Raw genomic sequence first — 12902 nt, forward strand, 5'->3', positions numbered from 1 at the left:
TTGCACACGGCGCGAACATAGCAAAGACACACGTAACACTCTTTCCAGAGTTCGTGACAGGTCGGTAGTAGCGGCGCACGCTGAGTCTGAGAGAGGGGAGGAAAGGAGGTCTCGGCTGCGGCCTCCGTTTCGCCACGTCTGCAGACGGCAAAGTTTGAATCACCCTGACAGTGAGGCGCCCTTGCGCTGGCTGTTCTGCAACATGTTGTGATCTGTCCGAGGCAGGCTTGCTCTCGCAAAACTTTGCAGGATGCGCAAACACAGCAGCGGCGCGCAGAATCGTAACAGTAGCAGTACTCACCGCACTTGGCCCTGCAGCTGCAGGATGGGTGTGCGGTGGTCCTCGCCCGCTGAGAGCTGCAGGCGGAAGCGCATGCGCTGCAGCCGCTCGTTGGCCTCCCTCCGGCGGGGCTCGACGTAGAGCAGCAGGTTGTTGACCAGGTCCAGCACCATGGCGTACTGCAGTGGGTTGCTGCACACCTCCAGGTCGTGGTGGGTCAGCGTGAATGCGTCCACTGCCTGCTCCCGCCCCCACAGCTCCTCCTCCTCTTCCTCTGGCTGTCGCGACCAAGGGGGGGGGTAAAGAAAGGGAAAAGGCGTCAAAGGGCAATCGAGCATGTCACGGGACGGAACGATGGGTGTCTGGGTGTCCCCCTAAATGCACTACCACTTCCTCCCCCTTTCTTGTTAGTCTGGAATCTCCATGACACGATTCTGCGTGAATTGAATTTTGGGATGATATGAATTTCTGAGAAGTCCTGGCGAAATTGCAGTTTGCAATGGGAAAAATTTTGGCTGCTATGAATGAACCTGCGCAGCCCGGTGGATGATACAAACGAGCTGGCAAGGCGCCCAACTGTTGAGCGAGCAAGCGACGGCAATGTACGGACTCTCTCTCCTCTCTTTGTCGCTCTTTCTCCAGGAACGGCCGGGCTGTTGTTTTCTGCTCGTGAAAATGCGCCACGCATGCCACAGGCGTGCTGGCGTGCTGACGCTGCCGCAGAACCACCCGCACGCTGCGCGCGGCGTGGCTGGCTGCGGCAACATGGCGGCGGCTTTGGTCGCGAAGTAGTGCGGGGCGCTCTAGCGACTGCTTCTAACCACCCTTTAAAATGCTGCTCAAGGCACACAGGAAGTTGCTTGTGTGGTAAAGGATCTGATAGTGTGGGGGAAAACAGTACTATAAAACATCATCCGTGTCACTAGTGAAAGCGCCCTTGAAATATCTGCAGGGGTGGTAAGCCTAAATACCTCTGGTGGAGCCAGCTGGCTGTCTCGAGTGCTTCGAAACTGCTGCCATGAGGCGCGCACCTCCCCATTGGCGCAAGTCGTCGAGTTCCTACCACTGCCGCACGTTGCGTGTCATTTTCTGACCGAGGCAGGAGCTACCGTCGGCGCGGGCGTGGAAAAATAGCACGCGCAACGTCCACGCACAACGCCAACGTGCACGAATCACATGCAAAAACGTGCCATGTGGTTCACGCCTCGACTGTTGCGGCGTGTAGTGAGCTTGGGCACCGCAACTTGAATCTGTGTTTCTTGACAGGTGCACAACTGCATTTTCACTTGTGATAGTTGCCTCTATTCAGCCATTTGAATTATTCAGATGTCCAAGTGACGGCTCTACATGCTAATAACAAATTGTACCACAGCCTTGGATGAAACAAATAAGTCGTACTCAAGTTCCAATGCTGATATGGGTATGCACGAAGAGTGCAAAAGTGAACGCTTATGCTGGGATGGAAACAGAGTGCAGGAAAACGCTAAACAAGAGAGCATACACAGAGAAACGTCTTATCTGCTCTCTCATTTGGCCTCTTATATGCCTCCTTCCCTTCCCAAGCCCGCCCAAACCTTGTTCCACTTCAAAACAGTGTACGCTATGACTGACACACAGAACGCTAAATAATACTTTCAAGAACGGGGGGGAAAACAAGGCTCGCACTTACCAGGGGCGGCACTTCCTCTAGGCCTTCGGGGTCGATGTTCTCGCCGTAGCTGGCGTAAAAAAACTGGCAGCCGCAGCGCGAGATGATCCTCTGCAGCTGAAGCGGGGCCGTATTTGGGTCTGAGGCCCCGCCCACCGTGTTGCTGACCACGCCCCCGACCCCCTGGCCACTGCCCACCAGGTCGGCGGGCGCCTCGATCACGGTCCACGCACGCTCCTCGATGTTGTCCACCGTCAGCCACACCACCCCATCGTCCGAGGCACCCCGCTCCCCGGCATCGACCGTGGCGTAGTACTGGAATAGCGCACGGGTTGTCAGAGTGTATTTGTGGGAAAAGGCATTCAGCTAGCATGATGGCTTGGAGTATGGGCTTACCTGCATGCACTCGAGCGACCCTGTCCAGGTGGTCTTGGAGACGAGGGTGTTCTCCTTCCAGACGGGCGTGTGCACCCGTTGCAAGATCTCTGCCTTGGCGGCACTCACGATCACGTAGCCTGACGTTTCACACCCGCGCAGCATCACCTGTTAATTGTAGGGAGCCCGGGATAAAATTCGAGCTTTAATCAGGCTGAAACCTTCTCCTCTACTACGTTGCCTTTGGAGTTTTCGGGTGAGAAAGTTGATACAACTTTGCTGTTACAATTGTTGAAGTTATGCTTTGATTAACTTAAACTGTTAAAAGCAAACTGAACCAAATCAAGTTCATCAAGATCACGGGGGGAAAATTAAGGTGTCAGGGTCATTTAATAACAACTGCCAAGCGTAACAAGCAATACCATGACTTACCGTATTTATTCGATTATAAGGTGGTCACGATTATAAGGCGAGGGTGCAGTTTGGAGAGTCAAAAAAGAAAAAAATTATATTTCTGAGCTTCCAATATAAGGCAGGGTATGACTTGGAGACTACGGATATTGGAAAAAAAACCTCGCCTTATAAACGAATAAATACAGCAGCTACAGAAACTCTCCAAAAAATAAATGTACGGGCTACCATCACACCCTTGTGCTTTTTTTTCCCCCACACTGCCAGTTTTAATATCGACGCTGCCAGGGAAAAAGCTTTAGAAAACAAGGGAGGTGATTTTGTGACACTTGTATCGTCCACTTCGCTTATAAACATTACATATAGAATTTTGCTAGTACGCAGTTTTTCTGTGGTCTATCATTTTGGTTTTTCACTGCCGGTTTATGTTACGCCTTCTGTTACAAGACATGTATCAGCAGCCTCCGGTAAGTTACGCTCAGGGTTAAAAGCAGGTAAGCGGCAAAAACGTGTTCGCATTGTGCTTCAAAAGATGTTGTTTTGAAACACAACACTCCTAGTATGTGACGTCCAGCATTGGATAAGTACCGTATTTATTCGATAATAAAGAGAGGGTGCAGTTTAAAAACTAGCCCCCCCCCCCCACACACACACACACACACACTGAGCTTCAAATATATGGTGGGGTATGACTTTGAGACAATGGGTTTTGGAAAAAACCTCTCCTTATGTTTGAATAAATACGGTATGTCTCGCAGTTTGTTGTCACCTGGCTGTTGATGAGCTCGACGGACCAGTTCTTGTGAAGGACGTCGTCAGCCTGGCAGGCGGCCACACCGTGAAGCTGCTCTTCCTCCGTGACTCCCTCGACGTCCTCCGTGTAGACCGTCTTGGGGCCAGACTCCAGTTGCTGCAGCATGGACACGGCTGGCGAGGTGCTCTTCCGCGTCGGTCGGGGACTGCAACAATGCGGAGAAGGATTAAAGGGGCCATGAAGACAAGAGACAACTTGGTTAAGCTTGAAAGAACTAGACTTTGCTAGCTCACTCAGCGCCATTCCAGCCACGAAAGGCATTTTAGGGCGCAGCCCTTTGGCGGCCGTCTCTGGGCTGAGCCGCGTTGTCGGTGTAACCGAGTGAACGATGGCAGGACCAGCGAGTGAAAGAAAGCAAAGGAGGACAGTGTCGCAAAATTTCGGAGGGGAGGGCAGTTAGTTCGCCGTGGCGGCGCAAGCCAGTGCTCTCCGAAAGTGTGCAGTGGGGGAGAGGAGGGGCAGTGTGCTTTGCCCACATGAGGTGCTCGATGGCGCGACGCTTGGGTAAAACATGAGGGGGGTGTGCGCGTGACTATGATGTGCGCTCGCTTAAGACGCAGTTCGCGGTCCCTTCCTGCGACGCACTTCGCGCCGCCGACGCAGAGGCTCATCATCGCTGCCGTCGAGAGAACCCACGAGTGAGTGCTGCCTCAGCGCACTGCTGCTGCGCCCAAATATCGCATTAGGGAAAGTCGTAATCGCCAGCCAATATTTTTTTTTAAATGAAATAACGCAAGAAATATTGACCAACTCAAATTTTGTGCCATCACGAAGTGCTATGGGCTGGCACTAAAAACACACCTATCAGTGCGTTAACTGTGCCCTAACATTCAAGTTGTAAGATAAAACGAAACTACAGGCCCCACTACAATCTCCCGGTCATGTTTCTGGCCGGTGGCTTACGTCGACGGCCACCAATCGCACAAGTAAAACTCTGTGACGTAATAAAAAAATTGCCAAAGCGCAAGGGAGTCGGCAGTGTTGAATTTGTTTTCCCTAATACCTCTGTTACTTGTTCGAAAGTCACGATAAAATTGGTATTGTTGTTATCGGCAAAAAAAAAAAAAACATCTTTTTAGTGAACCAAACTTGTACTGTCTTGATGGCATCCTTACCTGGGGCGCAGCTCGGGCGAGGTCATGGGCTGGGTGTCGACGCGGAACCCCCGGAGGGCCTCAGTGGAGAGGTTCCGGCGGAGCAGCTTGGCGTCCACGTAGCTGTCGAAGAGGCCGAAGACCACGTCCCGGTTGTGCTTGGTCCAGGCCCCCTTGAGCCCGTGCACCACCAGCAGGTGCACGGGCGTGTCTTCCTCGTCCGCACTGGGAATGCTCCCGCGGACCTTGGTCTCCCGACCGTACGAGACGCGTGCCACGCTCAGGAAGTACCTGCAGCAGGGAATCAGCGCCTCCTTCTCATTCCCGAGGCACTTTGTGTCTGCGAGTATCTTGCTAGCCCCCCAAGCTATCACGCATTGCTATGAAATGGAAGATGACCACCTCCATCGACGAGAGCTTCGAGGACAGAATTACAGTGAAAGCTAATTTGAACTTCAACAAATAGAATTTATGCATAATTTGAACTAATATGACTATCTCCAGCCAAGCTGCATAGGAGAGGAAGCCCGTTAATTTGAATGCAAGTATGTCCCACCATGAATAATTCAAAACACATGCCACCGCGCCGGAGACTTGGCACCTGACACACCAGCCAGATAAACGCATCATTGTCTACATATGAGGCTGCTTTGCCTCTGGAATGGAGAGGAGAACGCAGGCAGCAGGTAAAATCAAGTAAAACCAATCTAAACGCACCACAGCGGATGTTCTGAAAGACATATCGAAAGGGACTCGGTGACCAAGAAGGACAGGTTCAAAGGCCACTAGCATACCTTTAACACATTTCCGGTGTCCAAGAGCTACAATTCTGTAATACTTTATGCCCATCTGTAATGGTTTCAGAAAAAAAACTGAAGTGCTACTTCAGTTTGTCGAGTGTTTTTTCATAAAATGCTAAATAAATACCTTTTATAGCATCTCTTTAGCTGTCTCAACTCGAACGATAAACGATGTTTTTTCATTACATTACTCCTGTTGCACATAATCATCTGACTGTCGAATTTTTGTAGTGTTGGCACTGTAGTGTTATGGTAGCAACTAAGAAGAATGTTGTTGTACCACTGCAAAATTATGGTGGCAGCGCTAAAAAAGTTAAAAAGAAATAGGAGAGGGGGAGAAGAAAAACATGACAGACTGCAGTAAATGCAACCAATGACTGAGCAACTCAGCCGACACAGTGTACGTGATACCCCGATCAGTAGTACGCCACCCACTTGCGTTGTGGAGGCAACGGAGCCTGTGGCGAGAGCCTCTCGCCGGAGTCTTCATCTGTGGGAGTTAGGCCGGCCTGTGGTTCTGCTCCCACGTCTGGTGTCGGCGGGTGCTCTCCGGGAGTGCCCTCGGTGCTGGCATTGTACAGCCACACTTCACTGTCACCCAGCTCACAGTTCATGTAGGAGACGGACCAGTTCGCACGGGGCCTGTAGAGGTCAGAACGGAACCGTGGACAAGCTACACTGGCCACGACACTCAGCACAAATGCTGTTTACACTGGAGGTGTCAGAATATGTGAAGCTTGGAATTCTCCACAGATGCTGTTTGTAGTTTCATTCAAAATGTTCGAACTATTCTGAGTTTTTCGATTATCTGAAACCTGCCAATATTACTACGAGCAAGCTTGAACTTTGGCCACGTGCACGGCACGTCTATTTTTGTTTGCCTTACCGCACAACACTGAAGCTGCGAAGGAAAACCGAACATGCTTAAGACATGCAGATCTTATTAGGCTTGTTTGTACGTCATACTGAGTGCAGTAGGAGGAGGACAGTGAGTGAGTGTTATACAGCACAGCCAGCAAAACCTGTTAGCATGCCACTAACTCGCATGTTTCCATTTTACAACACAAAGGCCTTTTTTTTATTCCAGCTCACTACATATATACACCACTAGGTAGTCTACCGCTGGCACTAGTTATCAATGGAAAACTAGACCACAAGCCTACACTGCTCAAACAGGAATGATAATTTCTACAGCCCATTAAATTATGCGAAGATTGTGTATTTCTGCTTGACAGTGAATAGTGTTTCACTGTCAGGAAAACTAGCACCTAAAAGTGAGGCACTCGCTAGCTTTGGTCACAGGCTATTTGGCTGTAGAAACAAGCAGATACAAATCCTGGCAGTTTTCTCAGCAGTGACTCCACAATTTACAACCGCAAAGGAGCAAATCATGAAGCCTACCTTGGGTTCTGAGAGGCAGCATGGCTGCAACTGTACCATCACAGGCAGCACAAGAGAAGAGCAAGATGACACCACATGGTTAGCAGTGACATACACTTTGTAGAGATGAGAAAAGCCTGTCAGCGGCACAAAAATGTGGTTCATTTGTTCACTATCACCCACTGTTGCTTAGTACTGCATGAACATTCACTGAGTACTAACGCCTGCAAAAGATAACGAAATGCAATGAACAGGAGCAGTAAAATGTACATGTTTGAGACATTAGAACAGGGGTTCTCAAGCATGTTGGTCCCAGGGAACCCTGCTAAGTTCCGTTAAGTGCCAAGGAACCCCCCCCTCCCGCCATTTTTCATTTCGTTCATGCTACATTAACGTGCAATAAATTCAAAAGCAAGCAAGGGTATCGTTTTTTCCCCCGTTGACTTTACGCGAATGCGTACGCTAGCGGCACCTAGTTCCAAACAGGAGAAATGCGCATGGGGGTGACATAAGACCGAGATTCAAGTGCAATAGTTTAACCACGTGGCCCGTTTTCGGAGTCTGGCTGGCTACAAGCTGCTGGCGAGATTTATTGCGCAGCTCGCGCGTTTCTTGTATGCGCCGAGATGTGCTTACTGACACTCGGGCGTGAGTAATGGACGTTCCTTAGATCGATCGCACCTCAAGTTCACCATATAAGACTTTGCGACTGCGGAAGCAGGGAAAATTTATCAGTGGCTCGCGGAACCCTGAGGAGGGGCCTGCGGAACCCCAAGGTTCCGCGGAACCCACTTTGAGAAACCATGCATTAGAAGACTGTTGCATTATATCCACTTGCACTGTTTTTGCCTCAGTTAGCGAGCCCATATCACGGGCTTAAACTTATGATGGAGCAACTATATGAGCATGTCTTTTTCCTTGGCGGCAGCGCCTCTGCCGAACATTAATACTTGCTTCTGGTAGAAACACTTTTGGAGCTTAACATTTACTAGCAATAAAATTTGCACCAAAGTTATTAGCCACAATGTTGAACTCTTAGGAACACAGCCTTCAATGTATCAGCTAATTCAAAAGATTTTGATAAATTTCAAAACAAATTCAAAAGATATGCTAATACTACAACACATATCAGAGATACAAACATACATTTCTTTTCCACCAATACAAAAAGCAAATGGACCCATAGATTTGTTACAGTCTGCAAGAGCCCTCAAACTGTTGGGTGAAGCCAGCCGCAGGGAGAGAGAGAGAGGAACAAGGAGGAGGAGGAGGAGGAGGAATAGCTGGCCGACCAACCAACCTGTGGAGCAGGCCGTCGCGCAGCGTGTCCAGTGCGAGGCTGTGCTCGGAGCTGAGCTGGAGGCGGCCCGCGAGCAGCTCGAAGCCGTGCTGGCGGCCCAGGGAGGCCCAGTAGCAGACCTGGAACTTGTGCAGGGACAGGGAGAGCTGCAGCTGGCGCACGTGGCGCGTCAGCTGGCTCTTGCGGGGCTTCACGTTGCCAAACAGCGCCCCCCGGCGGGTCAGCTTGGGCAGGCCACTCACTATGGCCTGCACAGAAAGAAAGGGGGGAGGGGGGCCTCAACACTTTAGCAAAGCCTCTCTCCATGGGGGAAGAGCCATTTCTGCTTGACCTAGGTGCTCGAGATTTTCATATCCAGTGTATTTTCCCATCTTAAGCACACACACACACAAGCAGTCAGTTATGGCCTATTCTGGCCAATGTTTGAATTTGCCTAATAAATTACGCCATTACATTGCCCTTCAATTACTTTATAGTCCACTCACTGAATACCAGAATACTTCATACCTTTTTATGGGGAATCTGACCAGTAAACCCTGAAATATGGTGGGCAACAGATAACCTCACAGAAAAAGAAAACTAGTTGTGTTGTGATATATGATGCTGCAGGCAAAATTTCTGGTGCAGGAGAAAAATAAAATAGAAAAGGAAGTCTACCCATACACATTAGATTTTGAAACAGTTTTGAGGTGCCTAGGTGGCCTAAACTAACCTATAGCTGTCCACTACAACAGCCAAGATGTAGATTCCAAACAAATCAACATAATGTATTGGACAAAAATCACAGAATGATGGCAACGCGTAGATTTATAGTATCAAACAGCTCAAATTTCCATCAAAAGGAAACAGTTAGCCACTGCTGCTGTATTATGAAAGATCAGCTTAGTGACTGGCACGGTGAGAAAGCGACGCTTCCAGGTCGACTGTTCTACACTCGACAGAAAACACGCCTCCGATGCTGCGAGTGCTATGAGTGAGAAAAGACACAAGGCAAGGTGGCCCAGCTGATTTGATTGTAGGGTTGAACGTGCCGACACAACGCAGGCGACGAGGCGTGCCGTAGTGGAGGGCCCCGGATTAATTTTGACCCCCTGGGGATCTTCAATCTGCACCAAAATCTCGTACACACGGGCGTTTTTCCTTTTTGCCTCCATCAAAAAAGCGGTCGCCACGGCCGGGAATCGAAACCGCAACCCCGTGCTCAGTAGCGCAACGCCTTAGCCACTGAGCCACCGCAGCGGGTAAGGTGGCCCAGCTCACCTTCAGCCCTTCCATCCACTTGAGTGTGGAGCTGTACACCAGGAAGGTGGGGATGGAGTCGGCGGTCTCCAGGGCAACTGCCTTGGTCTCCAAGGAGACGGAGAGGTTCAAGTTCTGGGACCGGAAGGCCCGATAGCTGTCGTGCTCCTGCAAAAGCAACCGCATGCTGCATCATTCACCGGCACCTCACTGACTTGAGTGGGAGAGAGAGTAGAAATTTTGCTTCAAGAAACTAAGCTCACAAAGAACGGGTGTGTCTATGCAATGGGAGCGAGGTGATTAGATAAAAAGAGCAGCTGCACAGGCTAGGAGGTTTGCTCAGAAAAAGCATGCGAATGCCTGCTTAGTGTCCAGGGGAAACCACTGGCAAGCTTCCCAGTACAACCACACAGAGAACACACAGGGAAACAGAAAAGACAGACAGAAAGTTGTGAAGTTGTGGAAGCAGGTTATCTAGCGCACAGGCCCCAGTGCTAACAATGTTGACGAAATGACGGTTCAGAAAAGCGCGACCTAGCTCATCATAGGAGACAGGAACGTGTACATAGATGATAGCAGGGTACAATGACACACCCCACGCTTTCTGGAGGAGCGGTCTTTGTTGTGGCATAATGCTGAGCATCGTTTCAACAGCACAAAAGTAAGGACTTACCTGGTTGCTCGAGTACTCGGGAATCTTGTCAGGCGCACAGGGTACGATGCTGTGGTGGTCAAATGGGTTCCCTATACACAGCCAGTTCATCTTGATGCTGCACAAGGTCAGGGGTCGCAATCAGCTTCACCCCAGCTCTGCTTATTCTCAATTAACTTTCTTTTCTTTTGCACTCAATAAATTCACGTGAATAAATATACGTAGTTTCTAATCAGTTACAATGATTGTCTGGTTTGCCGTTAAGATGGGTAGGTACTCACCTGATTTTCAGGTTTGGAATGTGGAGTACACGGCTGTCGTTGTACCTAGAGGCTGTGTGCACGTACATGCCAAGGTTTCCCTTCATCACAATCTTGCCTGCACAAGCAAAGGGCATATCTTAACAACTGCTCCGTGTAAATCTGGCACTTACTATACATCTAAAGATGTCTGAAAAAACCTAAATGGGATAGCTGCTGTAAGCATGAGAAGAATTTCTAAGAATGTACTTTCTTTTGTACCCTCTCTGCCACCTATACTATACAAGACATGGCTACATCATCGCAGTGCCTATGCACATCTGCAATTTTTGCACAATATTACATTCAACCAGATTACCTGTACAAACCATCAAATTTCTCACTTACAGGACAGTTCAGGAATGTGCATTTAAGTTAAAATTTTGGTTTTGCATGCCGAAGCTGCACCTGGACTATGAGGAATGGTGCAGTGGAAGAAGGCCACAGATTACACAATTCAGACCATCACTGCAACTTCAACATGTGCCGAAATCTCATACACACTGGCCCTTTTTCTTTCTATCTACATTGCAAAAGCAGCCAGAGCAACTGGGAATTTAACATGCAACACCTTAGCCACTGAGCTCCCACAGTGGGTAGAGTAGAAGGGGCCATGACGACAAAATACAAGTGAGGGTTATTAAAAAGACTGCCAATTTTAAGGGAAACTTCAAACAAATGATCTAGATAATAAAGGATACTGATGAAGCAACGGTGACTCCTCAGCCAATTTATTGCTGAATCTTTATGTCGTCACAAGATCTTCTTTGTAAGACCGGCAGCCATTGACCAAAGCCTTTGCCAAGGAACAGGACTGTGCGATCAAAGTAGTGCCTGTAGTCCCATTTGATCGTACCTCTCGAATGCTAACGTGCTGTTAACAAACTGGTAACTATGTTTTTAGTGTTTCCTCTACTGTGCCGCTGCTGACATCGTGTAGCATGAAATTTGAAAGTTTTTTTCATATTTCTTGCATTTTTTTGGTCAAAAAACGTTTTTTATAGCTGGAATAGAGGTCAGTGGGCTAGAAAGAGTAGTAAGAATAGTTCTCTCAATCAAACAAGGTTGTGTTTTGCCTTCACAGCCCCTTTCATAAGAAGGCATTGGCTGATCCCGCAAAACAAGAGGAGGAGGAAGCAGACCGTTGGTCCAGTCAACGATGGCGTCGCTCCAGGAGACCTCGAAGAGCTCGGAGTCGTTGTAGGGGTCGAGCGAGACGTGCTGGAAGAGGGCCAGGTGCCGGGCGGACACCGTGAGCCGGCCGTGCAGCAGCAGCCGGGCCTTGTCCCACCAGGCCAGCACGGGGCTCGGGTCGGCCGACGGACGGCTCACCTGCTCCATGCACAGGCTCACCTGCGCCATCACGGGCTCCCAGCAGGCGCCGTACGTCAGGCCCAGGTAGCCCAGGTCTGCACACGGGGGGACAACGGGACGCCTCGCGATGCAAGCGCTGCGAGACCTTACTCTGCCCCATTCTCAAGATGTGGTAGTATGCTACACAGTGCTCGGAGCAGTTGCTGCGTGTGTGCGCCACTCATTTTTGTTAACACATAACAGATGGTATTCATTAAAAAGTTTAGCTGTCAATTTCTTCGCTTGGCAACACTGGAAACGGCCACGGACATGGCCAAGGCATCAGAGACATGGTGCAGATTGTGCCACTGCGCCCGCACGAAAAAAAAAAAAAAAAAAAAAAGAGAGAACTGGCGTGCGTCGTCTGCTCCGTTTCAACCCAATTCTCAACGGTGGTGTCAACAGAGACGTTATTAATCGCACTCACATTGGTGTTGAGGCATTACTTTGCATTTGGTGGGGGGAGTTTGGAACATCCAACACAAATCACGGGTTTAGCACAAACAAGTACCGCCATCCCGCGGAGCCCGGCATAACCAGTGGCAGCGCACTCACGTGGTTGCCTGCATGCATGCCTCGCCAGTGAATCCAACTTATAGGTTCACTGCTAGGTGCGGTTCAGCTTTTTAGTGCCGGCAGAGTGAGCGCTGTAACACTCCCAGTGTTTGCAAGCGTGGCGCAGCCTTACAGCTCAATTCAGCCCCATTTTCCTACACACACCCCACCCTGGCACCCTCCTTATAGCTTGTGGCATACACTGGAACACAAGCATGATCAACATACACAAAGGTTTACACCATGCACATTAATCAATGCACTAGTACTTCCAAATCTGCTCCATGTCCCCACCTTTCCTGTATGCCTTGAGTTTAGTGGACAAAAATAGCTGTGCAGGACGGTGTGTGTGAAGGCCGAGAACAGCCATAGCGAGCCAGGTTGCAAAAACTCACCCCACGTCAGGTCGTGGTAGAACTTGAGCGATGGCATGCTTCTCTCAACTGTCATGTTTCCCCATGGGGCACCCACCTCCACTGTCGAACTCCTCTTGGCTGCAAAACACATTTGAAGTTTAGCGAGAGGAGATCAAAAAAGAAAAAAGAGAAAAGGGCAAAGCACCACCAGGCACACTGTAATGACTCAATGCAGAAAACACATCCATCTTCCAACTGTAAAAGCCTACCGACTTTTCCACTGTCAAACTAACCGAAAGCCAGTCCTCCGTTACAACTTTATGTTAACATTTGCGTAGAAGAAATC

General features: G+C 49.5%; 1 protein-coding gene across 2 annotated transcripts in view; it reads right to left on the reverse strand.

Moving 5' to 3' along the window:
* Hob (bridge-like lipid transfer protein family member hobbit) overlaps nt 1–12902 on the reverse strand; it is a 58451-nt gene that overhangs the window by 10946 nt on the left and 34603 nt on the right. For both annotated transcript variants that reach the window (XM_077676470.1, XM_077676471.1), the window contains 12 exons: nt 12596–12694; nt 11435–11701; nt 10275–10371; nt 10015–10111; nt 9363–9509; nt 8103–8350; nt 5858–6064; nt 4644–4913; nt 3484–3673; nt 2325–2471; nt 1950–2243; nt 302–558 (listed from right to left, as the gene is read on the reverse strand). In XM_077676470.1, coding sequence (XP_077532596.1) covers nt 302–558; nt 1950–2243; nt 2325–2471; nt 3484–3673; nt 4644–4913; nt 5858–6064; nt 8103–8350; nt 9363–9509; nt 10015–10111; nt 10275–10371; nt 11435–11701; nt 12596–12694 — 2320 coding nt within the window. The remainder of the gene's footprint in view (nt 1–301; nt 559–1949; nt 2244–2324; nt 2472–3483; nt 3674–4643; nt 4914–5857; nt 6065–8102; nt 8351–9362; nt 9510–10014; nt 10112–10274; nt 10372–11434; nt 11702–12595; nt 12695–12902) is intronic.

The sequence above is a fragment of the Haemaphysalis longicornis genome, unplaced genomic scaffold (genome assembly GCF_048455015.1).
Source record: "Haemaphysalis longicornis isolate Haplotype H1 unplaced genomic scaffold, Haemaphysalis longicornis Haplotype H1 scaffold_7, whole genome shotgun sequence".
In the NCBI taxonomy this organism is placed as follows: domain Eukaryota; kingdom Metazoa; phylum Arthropoda; class Arachnida; order Ixodida; family Ixodidae; genus Haemaphysalis; species Haemaphysalis longicornis.